General features: G+C 38.0%; 1 protein-coding gene across 1 annotated transcript in view; it reads left to right on the top strand.

Moving 5' to 3' along the window:
* The window catches only part of usp13 (ubiquitin specific peptidase 13), a 141,865-nt gene that overhangs the window by 88,357 nt on the left and 34,202 nt on the right, over window positions 1-19,306 (top strand). Inside the window, exons 4-9 of the mRNA XM_048604301.1 lie at window positions 1,273-1,394; window positions 2,618-2,760; window positions 4,238-4,422; window positions 13,657-13,751; window positions 14,336-14,520; window positions 18,096-18,167. Of these exons, the coding sequence (XP_048460258.1) occupies window positions 1,273-1,394; window positions 2,618-2,760; window positions 4,238-4,422; window positions 13,657-13,751; window positions 14,336-14,520; window positions 18,096-18,167 (802 nt within the window). The remainder of the gene's footprint in view (window positions 1-1,272; window positions 1,395-2,617; window positions 2,761-4,237; window positions 4,423-13,656; window positions 13,752-14,335; window positions 14,521-18,095; window positions 18,168-19,306) is intronic.

Here is a 19,306-nt window from a genome sequence, read left to right as displayed (position 1 = left end):
GATATGGGAATACAGAAATGAGCTGTATTTCAAGCGGTTGTTTGGCAGAGCAGAGGAGATGGATTTATCACAACAGAATTGGAAGAAGTTCTCTCTCTGCTTTTGCTTAGAAAGGACAAAACAGCTGGTGACAACACAAATTGGGGAGACATCTGAACATCAAGAACTGAGGTACCTGTAATATTCAGAGCTACTACACTGGCTCAGGACACCTCTAACCAACCGTAATCCCAGGTTAACACTTCACACCTCAGGACACACTGCATATTGTTTTTATCTTTCCTTTTATATTGGACATTATAACCGTTGTAACTTTATGCTTATATTTATAAGTATGTTTAATGTCATGTCTTTATTGTTTTCTTGGGATTAAGAAGTATTACAATTCCCCCTTCTTTCACTCAAGGAAGCCTTGGATTTGACTCCTTAATATTTCAAGTGAAAATTACCTTTTCAATTGTAGTGACGTAAAGCTGTCTGATTTAAAAAAAACAAAATCTTTGTGGCTATCCAAGAATGTTAAAAGGAGGGGAGCTGGTTTACTACTCCTTACCTGATCGTAAGATCTTTTAAAGTTTGACAGTGACAGCAAGAGGAGAAATGGCAAGATAATCCAATTTGTTAGTGGCAGTGTTGAATTGAGGTATATCTTGTGGCAAATGACATTAAAATACTCCCTAGAAGCTATCTGACCAATTACATCTCAGCAGATGTTGAATATTAATATTTGCAAATCATTGCAGACAGCAACACATGCTATTTTTGTCACATGTTGCTATGTCACCACACTGTAAAATAATTGTGAATTGGAAAGTGGGAAGTATTGTATCCAGTTGTATTGTATGTAGTTTTTAAATTACAAATTAAAGTCAGAACATTGGGAGCAATAGTTCTGGCTCATTATATGTGTACTTTTAATACGATTTTCCATATAATGTACTTTGAAAGTTGTACCTCTCTTTTAATGGTTGTACAAATTAAAATTGCATGGTGTTTGGGTGCTTATCTCCTGTTGGTATGAGTTCAGGCTAAATTCCATTTGTAGGGTATTATTGATGCTAGTCAGAAATTACATACATTATGTGATGAATGCTGATAGGATAAATTACCCTATTCTTGTGTTGTTATAATTTTTCTGTATTGAAGTGACATCTGCTTTTAGTTATAAATTTAAATGAAGTGTGAAGGCATGCGGAACCCACCTCTTAAAATGAATCATCAGGTTTGCATTAGCAGCAGTCTGATTGGTTTTATCTCATTTTTTTCTCTTAGAACTGGAGCAGAATGAAGACCTCAACAATGAAGATTATGAGTATGAAGATGAAGCTAAACTTGTTATATTTCCTGACCACTATGAAATTCCTTTGCCGAACATAGAGGAGTTGCCAGCACTGGTCAGTGAGTTTGTGCAGCAGCATCTATTGTTTATCTCTTAACAGACTCAAGCTTCACTAAATTTGGGATTGAGGGGAGAAGGATGATCCTTTTTAGCCTGGACATGCTGATCCTGTTATAGCAGAGATATTAAAAGCAACAAAAATGTAATACATAATTAAAGAAACAATTTTTAATACGCAAGTTACCTAAGTTTCTGTTTGATTTGAGCATGGATTTCATTAACTATCTGTAGAATTATAGTTTGTGCAATTGTTTTAAAGCCTTTAAATTGATGTCAATATGTATGAAACCTCTTTTGTTCTGGGAAGCACGTAAGTAATTCAGAACAAATTGTTAAATCAGAAATTACATATCTTAGATTTACCATTCATTGGAGCAAGATAGGAAAATATGGACCTGTCCTGCAGAATAGAGGGTTCATGACCTGCTAAATGCATGTTACAGTAATTTGTGATGCCTAACTATGCGTCCTGCATCTTAATACAAAGCATTAGAAAAATGTTTGTGATATTTCCATCTTTTTGACAGTCTAACATTGATGATGTGTTCATTGTAAATAGAAAAAAAAAATGAATGGAGGTTGTTTGTGAATCTAGAGCATGGAAAGTGAATGAAATCCTGTCCATATTCATGCCCTTTCTAACATATGTTACTGTATAACCATGAAGAATAGGAGACCAAGATTAAAATAGAACTCCATTGTAAGAATCATTTAGGAACCTGAGCAACCAGTAAACTAATCTTAAATACAGCAGTTTCCCAGAAACTTCTGTTGAAGTGAAAACTCTGTTTGATTTTTTGTGTGCTCTTAAGGAAAACCAAAATTAATTGCAGCGTACTATCTGTTGAGCTTAGCAGACACATCTGAGCCCACTTATGATAGTATGGTATCATTATAACTAGTCTCAGTATCTGTGACAACTGCAGCATTTAAAATAAACCAGTAGTGCATAGAATACCAAAAGACGCTGAACACTATAGTATAGATGGCCTCAATGGACACGGAGGCACAACAGTGTGAAAGTGGTGATTTTGAACAGGTGCATTGTTTAAAATAAAAAACACTTTTCTTAAGTCGTCTTGATATATTATTTTGGAGAGCAGTCTCTGATAGAGTTCCAAAAAAGACTTTGACGTTAATCATGAAAGGCTGCGAGTTTTATTTTGAGACTCGTTATTCAGTCATTATTTTAATTTATTCTTATTTCCATCCCACCAGGTAACAATAGCATGCGATGCTGTCCTTGCTACAAGGTCTCCATTTGGAAAACAGGATCCTGAATCATGGGAAGAGGAGCTTAAAGACTCAAAACACGAGAACAATCTTCAACAACTGGACAATGGAGTCCGTATTCCACCCAGGTCAACACCTTTACCTACACTAAATACTGTCTGTGAATCAGCCAGTCTTCATTTTCAACACAGTGGGGAGCTGGAGGAACATAGCAGGTCAGGCAGCATCAGAGGAGCATCGTATGAAGAAGGGTCCGACCTGGAATGTTGACTTTCGTGTTCCTCTGATGCTGCCTGACCTTCTGTGTTCCTCCAGCTCCACACTGTATTGACTCTTGACTCCAGCATCTGCAGTTTTTGGTATCTTCTGGTCTTCATTTTCATTTGTTCTAAGTACTGTTCAGATATCAAATCATAATCTTTGTAACAACTTTTTCGTGAAATGTGACAAGATGAAATATGATACAATTTAAAATTAGTAATACTTTCTTGTTATTCCCATAAAGTTTTGTTCACCTTGTTTTATAACTGGATTACTTGACATAAGAACATATGTTTTGACCAAAGAACGACGCAAAATGCTTCCTAGCTAATTAAGTAGTTTTAAAGTATGGTCACTGTTGTTAATATAGGAAAATCCAATAACTAATGTGAGCACAGCAAGGTTTTATAAATGACACTGTGATAAGACCACCTAATCTAAATGATTTTGATTGAGAAATAATGAATGCCTAGGATGGCACTCCTCTTTTGAAAAACGTTAAAGGATCTTTTACATATATCTCAGAGGGAGGAAGTGGCCTTGGTTCATTTGCACTTCCAGATGATGGCATTACTGACAGTGCTGTACAAGATATGTTTTGTGCTCAAGTCTCTGGAGTGCAGTTGAATACTTGAATTTCTGACACCAGCCTATTGTCTGCCTGTTACTATATTATGTCATTGTTTAAATGCCACTTTGTACTGCATTTGATTGTGGCACTGCCAACCTGCTATTCCTTCCTTGACATTTCACAGCTCTATGCTATTACTTCTGAATTTTCACTGAGGAAGGGGTTATTGTATATGATATAATTGAAATATTTTTGAATCGTGAAATAGAATATTGTATCTTGTCACCACTTTATCATTCATAGGTATTATTATGCTACTTGTTAACTTTGTGAATGTTATATTTTTGTTAACTTAAAATTGCTTCTAATTTTTTTATTCATTCATGTGATGTGGGTCATTGGCTATACCAGCATTTATTGCCCATCCCTAATTGCCCAGAGGGCAGTTAAGAGTCAATCATGTTGCTGTGAGTATGGAGTCACATGTAGGCCAGACCAGTAAAGATAGCAGTTTCCTTCCCTAAAGGACATTAGTGAAGCGTATGAGTTTTTCAGAAAATCAACGGTTTCACAGTCCTCATTAGGTTCTTTAATTCAAGATTTTTGGCCATGGTGCGATGTTCCAGAGTGATTGATGGATCTGGGAAAGTGCAGATACAGAACTGTCCTGTTGTTGAACATATTTCCCAAACCACTGACTTTATGAAGCAAGAACATTCAGTGTTACTTACACCAGTGTTTTTCACTTCTTGTCCTTTCTCAATTTGTCATAGTGGCTGGAAATGTGCTTGGTGTGACCTGAGGGAGAATCTTTGGCTAAACCTGACAGATGGCACCATATTATGTGGGAAATGGTTCTTTGACGGCAGTGGTGGAAATGGACATGCTCTTGAACATTACCGTGAGACAGGTTATCCTTTGGCAGTTAAATTAGGAACCATCACTCCAGATGGCGCAGGTTAGTTCATTCTTTTAAATAAGCAATTTGATGACTTGGTTTACTAAATAATAATCTTATTGCTACTGGCACTGATTCTAAAATGTGCATCTTTTGAATTATCTGAATTGTATATCTTGAAACTGCAAGCAGTGCTTTTCATTTTATTTTGCTCAGAGCAAAAATGAAATTGCAAAATCTGACAATGCAAGAATCTAAACTAATGTGCAATATGCAAAAGGCTTTAATTTCTAAGAAAAAAAAGAACAGAATAGGAAGGAAGTTTTCCTGCGGCTATATGTGGCCTTGAGGAGTTTATATTTGAAGGATGTATAATTTTAGTCTTATTTGGGAAGGATTTACTTGCATTACAAATTGTTCGGAAGAGATGCATTCAACTCATTCCTAGAATGAAGGACTTATGTAGAAATGTTGAACAAGTTGGGTCTTCACTTATTCTTCTAAACTCTGATAAGTAATGATCTTATTGAAACATATAAGATTCTGAGGGGACTTGCTAGAGTAGATATTGGGTGATATTTCCTCTTGTAGGCAAGATTGGAATTACAGAACACAACTTAAAAATAAGAGGTCATTCTGATAGGACAGGGATGAGAAATTCTTTCTGTCAGTAGATTGTTAATCTGTCAAATTTTCTTCCTCCAAAAACAATGGAATTGAGGTCATTGAATTCAATCAAGCTAGAGTTTAATAGATTTTCGATAGGGATTTGAGAATTCTGGAGACAGACAGGAATGTATATTTGAAACTGATTAGCCACAACATTATTGAATGGCAGAGCAACCACAAAGAGTAGAATGATTTACTCGTGCTCCTACATTCCTAAACTCTACAGGAAACAAGTCTTTGAAGAGGAACAGTCTGTTTATTCTTTAAATGAGAAAATGTTTATTAATGATTTAAGTTGTGATGAGAGTTCAAAGTTTTAGTCAAGTAAAATTACATAATCTATTTAAATAGCAGACTTAAGGATAACATTGTTCAAAATCCTCTGTTATTTGGATGTTTTTGAAATTTGCAACTAAGGGCAGAATGACAGAGAAATGTAAGCTATTTAGAGAAAGCCACCATGGATTTGTAAAATAATTAAGTCTAGAATATACTGGAAGAGCTCAGCAGGTCATGCATCAACAAGAGAGAAACAGAGTTAATGCTTGAGGTCAATGGCATTTTATCAGATGGATAGTAACTTTCTGGTAGTGGAAGGGATGTAATCTTAAAATCAGAGCCTGCTTATTGAGGAAATAGATGAGGAAACATCTTTGTGTAAAGGGTGGTATAAGTATAGAGTATTTACCACAAAAAGCAATAGATACTGGATTGATATCAAACTTTTAATTCTGAAATCAATTTATCTTTGCTAGGCAAAGGCATAAAGTGAATATGGTCAAAGTGAGTGGGTGAAGTTGAGATACAGATCAATCATGATCTCACTGAATGGCAGAACATGTTTGAGAGATTGAATGGCCTACATCTATTCCTATGTTACTGGATTAATGCAAAGATGTGAGATGCCTGTTAAATATTTCCATCTCACATGACAGGACCTGTTTCTATCCAACTGTTGTAACTACTCTGAGTACCAAATGCTAATATGTCACTGTTTAGCTCTACATTTTCACACAGGCAGAATAACTGATCTTGGATTATATGTTCTACTTGATCTGTGCAACCTGTTATCAAGTCATGGATCAATACAGTAGATGATTATGGTTTCTCTGTGTTTTGATCTACCTGCCTAGATAGGTAATATAACTTTATTAGAAATTTGTCTTTATTAAATTCTTTATTAGAAATTTTTCCCTCAGATACTGAAGTCAGATCTGGTTTAAATTCTGACATGAGCTTGTGATAAATAGGTCATGCTCATATTTTGGTTTATCTTTAGCTGGCATCATGAAAATGCACATTTCTCACTTTTCTGTCAATTTCAACCCAGCACCTTTTAGTTGCTCAGCTGCCTTCTACATTTTTCACATGCCGCTGGGATAGCTTATGAACTGTGTGAAGGGGAGAGGGGTTGGGGTTTCAGAATGCACATTTGACTGAAAGTGAATTCCTCTTTGTGTTGTACTGATGTTTTTGATAGAACCATTTGTGTTCACCTTTTACAGGAAAGTTTGTACTCAGACTTAAACATGTTCCTAAACTTTTGCCTTATCAGAAGCTATGTTTAGTGGTGTGTGGAGTTGTTTTTTTACCAGAAAATTAGCTTACTGTTTCATTCTCAGTTTTCAACACCCATGCAGTGCTTGTATCTTAAATGCTTCTTGAACTATTCTGATCGATCTTTAAGCTGCAATGCCAGATGATAAGGATGAATGAAAATTTGTTTGATACTGTTTTGCTTGATGAAATTTTAGAATGCAGCAGATTGAAATGGGGCTGGGGTGGGGTGGGGGGGGTGGGGAGTGGGGAGTGGGGAGTGGGGGGTGGGGGTTGGGGTTCACAGCTGAGGCAAGCTTCTCAGGTAATCCATGATGATAGATAGAGTCCTAAAGTCATTCAGCATGGAAACAGACCCTCTGGTCCAACTCGTCCTTGTGGACCAGACATCCCAATCTGACCTAAGCCAGTTTGCCAGCATTTGACCCATGTCCCTTTAAACCCTTTCTATTCATACACCCACCCAGATGCCTTTTAAATGTTGTAATTATATCCACCATCTCCATTTCCTCTGGTAGCTCATTCTATACATGCACTACCCTCTGCATGAAAATGTTACCCCTCAGGTCCCTTTTAAATCTTACCCTTCTCACATTAAACCTAGACTATAACTTGTCTGTTCTTCATTCAGTGTTGGTGTTTGGACTCGTGGTTTACTTTGATACACTTCTCTAAATTGTATGACAATATGTGCCTTTAAGAAGGATTTGTTCTGTCCTGTTTCGCTTGAAGGGAGGTGTTGTAAATCTGATGCTGAGATGTCTGCTCCATGGAAAGCAGAATAAATGATTATGGGTTTTTTTTTTAAAGTAGACAATATAAGCATGAATGGGTACGTCAGGCTGTCACAGACCCAGGGTTTTAGTTTTTGCTTTCAGTTATTGAAGTTGGGTTTTTTGGAGTTGAAGCTGCTAGATACAGCTCTTTCTTTGCTGCTGCAAAAGCTTGCATTCTGTCTCTGCTGCTAGATTGATTCTTTTGGTTTTTCCTTTCTCTTGGACTGCATGAGATAGCAAGACAGGGAGATCTATTTTGCTGAATTTGCCTTTGCCAAGTATGTGTTTATAGGATGCTGCTATATTGGAACAATTGATGAGTAGCAGTTAAATAATATTATTTTGTTGAGTATTTTGATGGAGTTAAAATTATGGCAATTGTGTTTTTTTGTTTGTATTTTAACTGTAGCATAAGAATAAAGTGTATTTTGTTTAAAGCGTAGTAGTTTGACCAATCAAATCACATCTGGAATGCAGTGCCATAAGCTTCTATCTTTAAAAAAAGGTAAAAGTTAGGGTCTAGGCTACCTCCTTCATATGTTTTGAGGGGGTTTGGTCTGGTCCATAACAATTGTCATTGTAATTTTTCTTTTCACAAAAGTCATCGATCGAGTTAGCCATGATCGTGACTCTGAGGTATTTGTAGTAGCTCATTTTTACAGGTTTTGCACTGAGTACATTTGCTTACCAGTGATTCCAGGTCACGATCTAAATCAGGCCAATAAACCAAACCCTTTGCTATGGGTTTCATATTGAATGCTCTTGTATGTTCAGTATGATGTTCAGCCAGAATCCTTTCTCTCAACTAATTTGGTACCACTAGTCTGTGAACCAATGTGATGTAGCCCTGCTTACAAAGTGACTCATACCTATGAATGTGGAATGGTTTCTGTTCCATGTCTCTACACTAGTCAAATTCTCTCCACCCATTCAGTGTCTGTTTAGAGACTTTCTTTGGCATTTGAGCCTTTAAGAACATAACATAAGAAATAGGAGCAGGAGTAGGCCATCTTACCCATCCAGTCTGCTCCACCATTCAATAAGATCACGACTGATCTTTTCGTGGACTCAGCTCCACTTAACCGCCTGCTTACCATAACCCTTAATTCCTTTGCTGTTCAAAAATCTATGTTTGTCTTAAAATCATTACCTCCATGAGGTAGCCTCAACTGCTTCACTGGGCAGGTAATTGCACAGATTCACAACCCTTTGGGTGAAGACATTCCTCCTCAACTCAGTCCTAAATCTGGTCTCCCTAATTTTGAGGCTATATCCACTAGTTCTAGTTTCACTCTAGTTTCACTACAGGGAGTAGAAACAACCTCCCTGCTTCTATCTTAATTATTCTCTTCATTATTTTATATATTTCTATAAGACTCCCCTCATTCTTCTAAATTCCAATGACTATAGTGTCAGTTTAATCAACGTCTCCTGAAGCCAACCCTCTCAATTCCGGAAGTAACCGAGTGAAACTCCTCTGCACCCGCTCCAGCACCTGTACATCCTTTTTCAAGTAAGGTGAACAAAACACAGTACTCCAGGTATGGCCTCACCAGCACCGTAAACATCTACAGCATAACCTCCCTGTTTTTAAACTCCATCCCTCTGGCAATGAAGGACAATATTCCAATTGCCTTCTTAATTACCTGATGCGTCTGCAAACCAACTTTTTGTGATTCTTTGAGTTTCAGCTGCAACTTTAGTTGCTATGATTAGAATATCGTAAGCTACTACTCCTATTGTGAAGATTTCATCTTCACTACTTCTGAATTCTCATGCAGCAAACAGAGTGAATTAGCATTCTTTTTCAAACGCTAATATACCATATTGTTGTCATACAATCAGAGGTGTGCAGCTCTGCCATATCAATGATAGCTACTAGGGGTTTGTGATCTGTTTGTGAAGTTTCAATCCAACAAAGACTGGTAGAATGGTTTCATTTCAGCAATGATTACAAGTGCTTCCTTTTCTACTTGTGTCTAGTTGCAGTCACTCTTGGTCTGAGTTTCTCTCAAGTATCGTTCATGACATTGCTGATCACTGCTCTAACTCAATAGCCTGAAAGATATCATATGCTAGTCTCAAGTTGTGATTTGTGTCATAATTAATGAGTCGTGGATCATTTGCCAAGCTTCTGTTATGTGCATCATTAGCATCTTGTTTCTTGTTGTGCTTTAGATCTTTCCCATTTCATAGCGTTCTTGAATAAAACAGTACTGGGTCACACCTTTAAAAAAAAATGTAACCTTCTTTGGATTTGGCGTATTATCTATAATCTCTATCTTCTATTTTATTGCTTCTAACTCTTTTTCATTGAATTTTAGGCTACAGTGTATTAAGTCAAGTGCATACATCCTACTTCTCAGGTAACAAGGTGTAGAGCTGGATGAACACAGCAGGCCAAGCAGCATCAGAGGAGCTAATAGATGACGTTTCGGGTCTAGACTCCTCTTCAGAAATGGGGGAAGGGAAGGGGATTCTGAAATAAATAGGGAGAAGGGGGAAGCGGATGGAAGATGGATAAAGGAGAGGATAGTTGGCGAGGAGACAGACAGGTCAAAGAGGCGGGGATGGAGCCAGTAAAGGTAAGTGTACGTGGGGAGTTAGGGAGGGGATAGGTCAGTCCAGGGAGGACGGACAGGTCAAGGAGGTGGGATAAGACTGGTAGGTAGGAGATAGGGGTGGGGCTTGAGGTGGGAGGAGTGGATAAGTGGAAGGAAGGACAGGTTAGGGAGGCGGGGATGAGCTGGGCTGGTTTTGGGATGTGGTTGGGGGAGGGGAGATTTTGAAGGTTCTGAAGTCCACATTGATACCATTGGGCTGCAGGGTTCCCAAGCGAAATATGAGGTGCTGTTCCTGCAACCTTCGGGTGGCATCGTTGTGGTACTGCAGGAGGCCCAGGATGGACATGTCGTCCAAGGAGTGGGAGGGGGAGTTGAAATGGTTCGCGACTGGGAGGTGCAGTCGTTTATCACGAACCGAGTGTAGGTGTTCCACAAAGCAGTCTCCAAGCCTCCACTTGGTTTCCCCGATGTAGAGGAGGCCACATCAACCTACTTCTCAACCGAGTTTTTTTTCTTAACACTCAAAGCTTCTCTTCCTTTGTGCAGTCATGATCAGTGCTATCATCCTGACTATACAAACAATGAGACACTCCTTGCAAAATCTTACCTATTATAGTTTGGAAGATTTTTGGAGCAGACTTCACATCATAGGCTCCTACCTAAAGTTTTCTAATACCATATGAATGTTTGGTCATGAGATACTGCTGGCTGTCTCAATCAACATTGAGCTGTGTATAAGAGTAAGAGAAATCCAACTTTGAATAACTTGGATCCTGCTAACTCTTATAATATAAGGTGTTTGATGTATTAATATCATTTAGGTTTGGATTTTTGAATTTTGAAATTGTGGCATATGAGTTTTCTGTGATTAACTTGGAAATACATCTGTAGCCATGGTAATTTCTTTTAAAACATTGTATTAAGTAGAGAGAGAGATTTTCTGGAGAGAAATTGAGAAAAAGATTGTGATTTCAAATAAACATGTTGAGCTATAACCTTATGTTGTGTGACTTGGTGTGAGTTTATGGGAATGTTGTTAAGATTAATGTGATTGTACTTTACTGTTGGTCTGAGATCTTTAACTTTGTGTTATATGTAAATGGTTTTGTTTAATCTATTTTATCTTCATTTCTTTTGCATAATACACTCAATTGTTAAACCCAAATCTGCAGCATTCGTGTTTATGATTAAGTGAAAGACCACCTCATTAAAGCCAAAATATTCAAAAATGTGATCTGTCAAGCCATATTTTAGTCTGGGGTCTGACTTGTCCAGTAATAACATTAGCTGGGATCATAACACTCCACATTTAAATCTTTGGATTTTGGTAATAGATACTGCTCACCATCCACATACTGGCTTGTTATGCTTTTGTAGGCTTTGAACCACCTTATGGTTCTGACTCCTTTTGGCTCTGCTACTGTTGGGTTTGCCCATTTACTGTGATCAGTATATTGTAACACACCATGTACTTCTTGTTTCTTACCTCCTCCTCAACCTGGGTTTTGAGAATGTAAAGGACCATCTTGCAAGGTATGATTTTGCATCTAATTTGGATGTACACTTTCACATCTATTATAGTCACATAGTTATTCTTGAAAATTTTGTTATAAATATCCAGTAGCTGATCAAACCACTCGTTCACCTTAATTAGGAAGTTTAGAATGCTAGTCTTTGCACTCCTTTTTGAATTGTCAACTATCTTGCTACAATGATGGGCTGTTGGATTTGCTGTTGTAATGGATATTATACTCTATTTGTCTACATGTACCTAAAATCTCAACCAAAGTAGGTTTTGAACTAAACTGTACTCTCAGTTAGTGGTGCATCACTGAATTTTCTCTTGGTCATGTCTCTTTTCAAAATGGAGCAATCTGCAGTCATCTCAATGCACAAATGTACAAATGATTGCTGGTGGCATAAATGCTGTACAGACCAAGTTTCTGTTTACATAGGCACTCTGAATTAATTTCAAGGTTGCAATTCTACCCTTTGGACATTATTGTTTTACCTTATGATCGGGATGATTCCTCTTTTGTCTGTCAATAAAAAAATGATGACAAAAGGGCCATTTCACTGAACAATTTAAGCATTTGACATTTCTGTACTGAATCTACATTCAACCAAGAGAAAATTCAGTGATGCACTGTAGCTGAGGGCACAGTTAAGTTTAAAACCTACTTTGATGAGGTGTTAGGCAATTGAGGACAAATGGCATGCATATGGTTGCCATTACAGTAATAATAAGTCACTAAACTATTATCTCCAACCCTGTAACTGGGGAAACTTATTTAGTAGACTTGGCAGAAACCTACTGACTGTGGATAAAAGCTGGACGAGACACTTGCAAAGGAAGAAATTCTCAAGCATTGTTGACTCATGTCTCCATGAATGAGCAATCTTACACACCACCAACACAATTACAATGTTATGTGATTTATGTAATTTCAGGATCCTTTCCTTCACTCATTCACGCACAAATAAGTTTCATACTATACAGTTTAAGAATGTGTCAAGATTTCAATGTAATGATATTTTTTTCAGTGCCACAATGTACTCATTGATTGTTTCAGTACTTTTCTGATTTCTAGATCAAAATCTGGAGCTTTCTGTTAGCTGTACATTTCTCAGGTTAAAATGTTCCTCCACCTTGCTGATGTCTGATTTGTATGGCTTTTGGGAGCATGGAGATTCATTGACGGTCCAGTCCCCATTAGCAAACTTGCTTTCCTGTGCTCAAGAATTGCCTTGTTCTGGATCTTGGCCCCTTTACTTTCATATTAAAATTCCAAAGCATTATTAGTTCTGAAATACATGTCCATTCTTCCAGTACAGGTACTGCATAATTCTCAAACCCCCTCAGATTTTCTGAACATTCTGATGTATTTCATGGGCAAAGCCAGATGTTAGAGCTTTCAAATTTAGCAATGACACAATAACTATGGCTTTATTCGCTATGGCTGTCAGTAACAACGATACACGGTGTCATGCATGGACAGCTTGGGTGCAAGCACTGAAGGTGAATACGAGTGCTCATAATAAAATATCTCTAAGTTGCCTGAGGTAGAAAGAACTCAATCAAAACCAGTCTAGTTGGTTGTGAAAATGTCCTCTTAGCCAGATAACAGATTTTAATCAGATGCGCATTTAGGACCTTGCAGCAGTCTCTTCACTGAGGAAACTGTTCCAGACATTGTCTGAGTATGCCAAATTCAATAGCAAATCCTAATTTTCCTAACATTTCTGCAGTTGTAGTTTTCTTCTTGGTTTGCAGTTCTGAGAAATTAGCGAGTGGGTCTGGTCTGCTGTGGACTGTCTTTCAGGAGCACAATCACGTACGGAATGGTATGCACCACACAATCCAGCTGAAATCTTCTTCATCCCAGCAGGCATGTCACTGGGAGCTAATGGGTCCTTTTCACCATGGCCGCTGTTGCTCTTCACTACTATATTTGTGGATTCTCATCAATTTGTTCGTGATTTGAGTAGCACTGGTGTAAAAGACAGACCCCAAATATAGCTCATTTACATCTTATTTAGTCATTTTGCACTGTGCAAGCTCATAATATGTGAAAATATTGCTCAAAATCTCAGAGAAACCATAGAAGGATGCACTTTTTAGATACTATTTTCTTTCTTGAATGCACTTTAGCTTTTGTAAGCTGTGTAAGTATAATCTTTAAAATATCTAAGCATGTATCATATTTGTATTTTTGTTTATAATGCAGATGTATACTCATTTGATGAAGGGGAAGCAGTGCTAGATGCAAATATTGCGGAACACTTGATGCACTTTGGTATTGACATGATGGCAATGCAAAAGGTCTGTCAAAAATATTATGACTTGTTTGTGATAAGGAATCCAATTGAGGTGCTTCTAATCAGCATTAAAATAATGAACCAGTCATTATCTTATTACAACAGGAAACAGAAGCAATTTTGGTGAAATAAAATCAGTTCTTATTTTTTGGAATAACCATAATGGCGTTAAAAGGAAGGTTGAGGTGATTAAAATAAAAATACGATTTTTGCAAACAAGCTGTGTCCATTCACATTTCATCCTGATTATGTGGCACTGGAAGATACTGTAAATATCGATAAGTTGTTTATAAAACTGCTTTGTAAAATAAGGAGGGCAACCTTATTATGGTGACAATCATAGTGGCCTTGTTGGCACTGACAATTTCCTTGTTTGTGAAGCCACCAACAAAATAGACACAGTAGTTTCATCAGAAATTTGAAGCAGCTAGAGATTTTAATATCACCACATAGATCAAGCTGTATGTTATTTATTGCAAGCAATGCATCTGTATAGTATCAACCATGTCACTGGTTAGTGTTAATGCCTTGGATACAGATTTGTGAAGGTTTATCATCAGGTAATCATTTATTACATTTTTTTTATAGTCAGAAAATGTTAATCCTGTCGATATCAAACCACGGATCAGTGAATGGGAGGTGGTTCAAGAATCCGGGATGAAGTTGAAGCCAATGTATGGTTCCGGATACACTGGCATCAAGAACCTTGGAAACAGCTGCTACCTCAGCACTGTTATGCAGATAATCTTCAGCATACCCGATTTTCAGAGAAGGTGAGTTTTATATGAAATTTTGTGTATTTGTGTAAGATTTTTGTTGTTTACCGAGGCATGATTTTGAACTTTCATTTTATATCATTTGCTCTTTGTAAGATGTTCCCTGTTGCTCTGCTCCCAACCCTTTCTCATACCAAAGCCCTTTGAAAATGTTATTGGCTCCTGACTCTTGCTCACCTTTCCTGCAATTCCATATTTTAATCCCTTCAGATGGGTTTCTGCCCTACCCCAGTACTGGAACACCTCTTAGAAACGTATAAAATAGGGGCAGGAGTAGACCATTCAACCTTTTAAGTGTGCTCCACCATTCAATATGATCATGCCTAATTATACAACTTAATACCATGTTCCTGCTTTTTCCTCATAACCTTTGATTCCTTTCACCATAACAACTATATTGATATCCTTCTTGAAAATATTCAACATTTTATTGTTGGAGTTTGTGGAAATCTGGAACAGTTGATCTGTGGTCTGTTCAGATGAGAAGTTCTCATCTTCCTGGTTGGCTGGCTGTAGTGAATGAACAGTCTCTCCAGTTATGCGTTTGTGCCTCAGTCACTAGAGTATATCTGAATATCACTTCTGCCACATATGATCGATGTAACAATTGCACTATCCAGGTCCCAGTTGCCATTTGGACCGATTGTTGGAAATTTCTACCCTGACTGGCTTTCCAGTGCACATCTCTGACAATGGCCCAGCAATTTTGTCAAAATGACATTTGGCTTTCTGTATCATTTCACTTTGATGTTGTTGCTCACACCTATTACTACTTCTGATTCCAGTAGCCTTTTTGATAATGGTAGAGTAGTTCGGGTCCAGCATGACATTAATCTTTGCACTGGACTATTTTCCATAGTAGGATGTGTTTTCCACTCAAGGCTCACCTTATATATTATGTTTCCTCTCAATATTTTTAATTCTGCATGAATCCCTGAAACTGGAAGTCAGTGCTGGGAATGATAGAAATGCTTGCACCCTCAGAGTGGAGCTTAGAGAGAATACTGCTTGTATACATCTGTGCTGGATGTGCTTGATTTCTTTCTGATTCCTTTAGTGATTTTCACTGGCACCTTAGCCATTCCATTTGACTGAGGTTACTATGGAGATGATGTATAGTGTTGAATTTCCAAATCCTTTGTGAAGTGGCTGACTTAATCAATCATGAACTGAGGGTCATGGTCATAGTCACTCATCACAATATCTGCAATGCTGTAATGATCGAAATGTGCTTTCAGGCACTCAACAATTTCACCGGTGGTCATTGCAGTCAGATTGCTCTTGTTCCCTGTGGTCAGAATAATGGTCTATGGTGACAAGATAATCAGTTCATGAGAGAGTGAGGAGTTGTTTTCTCAGCTTCATTCATGGTCTGTCTGGGATGCCAAGTGGCATCAGTAGCTTGTTTAGCTCTGGACTTCTTACCAACACTGCACTGGCTGATTTGGGACTTGATCTCATTGTTCACATTTGGCCAATAGAGCACTTGGCTTCCTCAGACTCGACTCAGTTCCTATGTAGCTTTCATGGATTCACTTTAGCATCTCTCCTCTCAACTCCTTAAGGGTAATAACTCTAATTCCTTTGTACAGGATGCAGATCTTGGGCTGTCAATTCAATTCTTCAACACTCTGATCTCAGCACCACTCTGACATCCTATAAGGAGCTCACAAGGCAATAGTTTTGTTTATACTGTGTCTTTTATTGAACAAACTTTAAAAATGGATGTCTGCCTCATGGTGGAGGTCCCATGGCTGTGGCTGTACAGAAAACACATGAGTACAGTATTGTATTTCTATCCCAAACTATGTGTGATACTGTATAATTTGTTATTGTTTGCACTACTACTCTATTATCTCCTTACTTTGAATTGGGCAGACATGTAGCCACTCGATCTATAGATTCTTGGTACCAGCTAAGTGTGAACTAGTTGTTTCCCTTGGCAAAGAGGTGCCCAAAGGTTTATTTTTTATGTATAAAATCTTTCATTTTTCTCTAGTTCATTGCACTATAGCACAATTTACCACTGTGTAGCTTGATACAATGTTAGAGTAAGATTTTTATTCATATCTTCTTTTCTCATCTGTACATTGGTCTTGAGGTCTGTCAGTTTGGATTAGTGGGTGAGTTGACATCATTGGAGAAAAGGTAAAGGATGGAGGGTGGGGTTATGGGCTAGATGAATTAGCACGGTATAGGAGTTATAAAGGCTGGTGGTTGATACTGGAACTTGGGTTGGCATAGGGGATATGGGGGGGAGACAGTTTGACTGGAGAGTGAGTTCACAAAGAAGGGTAGGACAATTTATGGGGGCATGAGGGGTGCGACACACTGTGGACTGAGGATGGCCTGCAGCCACCATCCTTTTGTTCTGGTTGTTTGGCCTGCCTTTCTGTGAACCTTGCTACCTGAGAACAAAAATCCAACCTGCGGGCCAATTTTCCCTAGTTAGGTTTGTGGATCCAGGATATATCCTATCGCTAGACTCCCAATGTTCTAGTGAAGATTGGGGCCATGCAGTCTAAAACAGATAATGTATATTAGTTTAAGTTGTGTCCCAAAAGCAAATTGAATATTGAGAAAAATAAATGGGATGGAGAAAAAGAGTAAAGTGACAGTAAAAATAATTGTTAATTTTATGTTTTTAAACCTCCACTGTACTGCCTGGAAGTGTGGTGAAGGCACATTCAATTGAACCATTGAAAAGAGCATTAAATGATTGTTTCTATTTAAATAATGTCCAGAGTTACAGGTAAAAGATTAGTACTAAGCCAGTGAAGACACAATTGTCCAAATGCCTTCTGCACCATAACAATTAGCACTTAGCAATTAGTGGTTAGCCCTCCTGCCTGACAGTGTCACGGACCTGGGTTCAGTTCCAGCCTTGGATGACTATGTGGAGTTTGCACATTTTCTCCCTTGTTTACTTATGTTTCCGTTGGGCACTCCAGTTTCCTCCCACAGTCCAAAAATGTACGGGTTAGGTGAATTGGCCATGCTAAATTACCCTTAGTGTCCAAGAATGTGCAGTCTAGGTGGATTGGCCATGGTTAATGCAGGGTCTCGAGGATAGGCTGGGGGAGGTTTCTGGGTGGGATGCTCTTCGAAGGGTCAGTGTGGAATCAATGGACCAAATGGCCTGTCTCTGCACTGTAGAGATTTTGTGATTCTAAGAATTCTACAAACATCTCGAAAAAATATTAGACTCCATGTTTGTTAAATTATATTTTTAGGGCCGGGAGGGTTGATTGGATGAAATTGTCACTGATCATGCCATTAAAACTTCATCTGCTCGTGAATGCAGCAATTTTAACAACTTCTGGTGTGTTTGGTGCAGACCCAGTGGATAAGTACCCTAGGACATGTTATTGCAGTGGTTTCTATTGATGAGGACTGTCACACTACACCATATAGAGGAATGGCACGTTTTTGATAGCAACCTCTGATTTCCATGTTTACAGATGTCCGAGTTGTTGTCAGATTTCCTCTGATAGTCTTCTGTTGGTCTCACCATTGTTATCTATGCAAAATCCAAACTATTACAGTGTGAATGCTGTGCCCTTGTATTACAGATATGTTGGAAATCTCCAAAGAATATTTGATTACTCCCCTCTAGATCCAACTCAAGATTTTGATACACAGATGTAAGTATTGGATTTTGTAACAATACTGCACTTGCTCAGCTGTGCCCAAATGTATTTGTTAGCTGTCAATAATTTATTTCAAACAAATCTTTGCATGTTCATAATTTTGTTTGCTCCCATTAAATAAGTAATTAAAAAGAACACAGACCAATTTATAGCTCATAATATAGCTCATAAATCAGAATATAGCTCAGAAATGTTTTGAAATTATTCTGCGTTCTACCTTTTGCAACTTTTGTTGTTGGGTAATGAGTTCAAGTTATACTCTTGAGCTGAATATTTTTAATGTTGACTACCGCCACAAATAGTTTGGGATGTTGAGTCGGATGATAGGGAAGTCAAATTTTTGTAGTATCCTTGGCTCGAAATGGCTAACTGAAGTTCTAATAGAAGCAAAATATTGTGGGCTCTGGAAATGTGATCTGGAAACAGTAAGAGTTGGAATAACTGGTCTGGCAGCATCTGTGGAGAGAGAAACCATTAATGTTTGAATTGAATACGACTTGTTCAGAATTGATGGAAAGTAGGACTATGATGGGTTTTATGTCTATGAGAGGGGAGAAGAACAACCATTTGGAAGCTCTAGGCTAAAGGACAGGAGAAATTAGATTACAAAGCTGTTACAGAATATTTAATCTCCACTTAAGAGGCGCAAGAATTAATCAAGGGTAGTTGCCATGTCTTTGTAAGGAGGGAGATCATGTTTAACAAATCTGACTGAATTTTCCGAGGAGTGTCTAGAGGGGTGTAAATGAGGGTAGTGTAGTTCATGTAGTCTAGGTAAGGACTTCATTATGTCTTTTGACAAGGTATCACATGGCAGACTAGTTAAGAAGCTAAGAACCCATGGAATCTAGGGCAATCCAGAAAATTTTGTGACTGGTAGCCTGTGTCCAGTGACATACTACAGGATTTGGTACTGAGTCCTTTGCTCTTTGTCATGTATATTAACGGCTGAGCCATAAATGTAGGAAGCATGATTTGTAAGTTCCCAGCATGAAAATTGGTGGTGTATTAAATATTGAGGAGGAAAATCTTAGAATCTCAAGATAAAGTAGATGGGCTGGTCAGGTGGGCTGAACATTGTAAACCGGAATTTAATTCTAAACAGTGTAAGGTGATGCTTGGGAGGACTGAGA

The sequence above is a fragment of the Rhincodon typus genome, chromosome 13 (genome assembly GCF_021869965.1).
Source record: "Rhincodon typus isolate 14 chromosome 13, sRhiTyp1.1, whole genome shotgun sequence".
Lineage (NCBI taxonomy): Eukaryota > Metazoa > Chordata > Chondrichthyes > Orectolobiformes > Rhincodontidae > Rhincodon > Rhincodon typus.
This window is presented reverse-complemented; position numbering and strand designations above follow the sequence as displayed.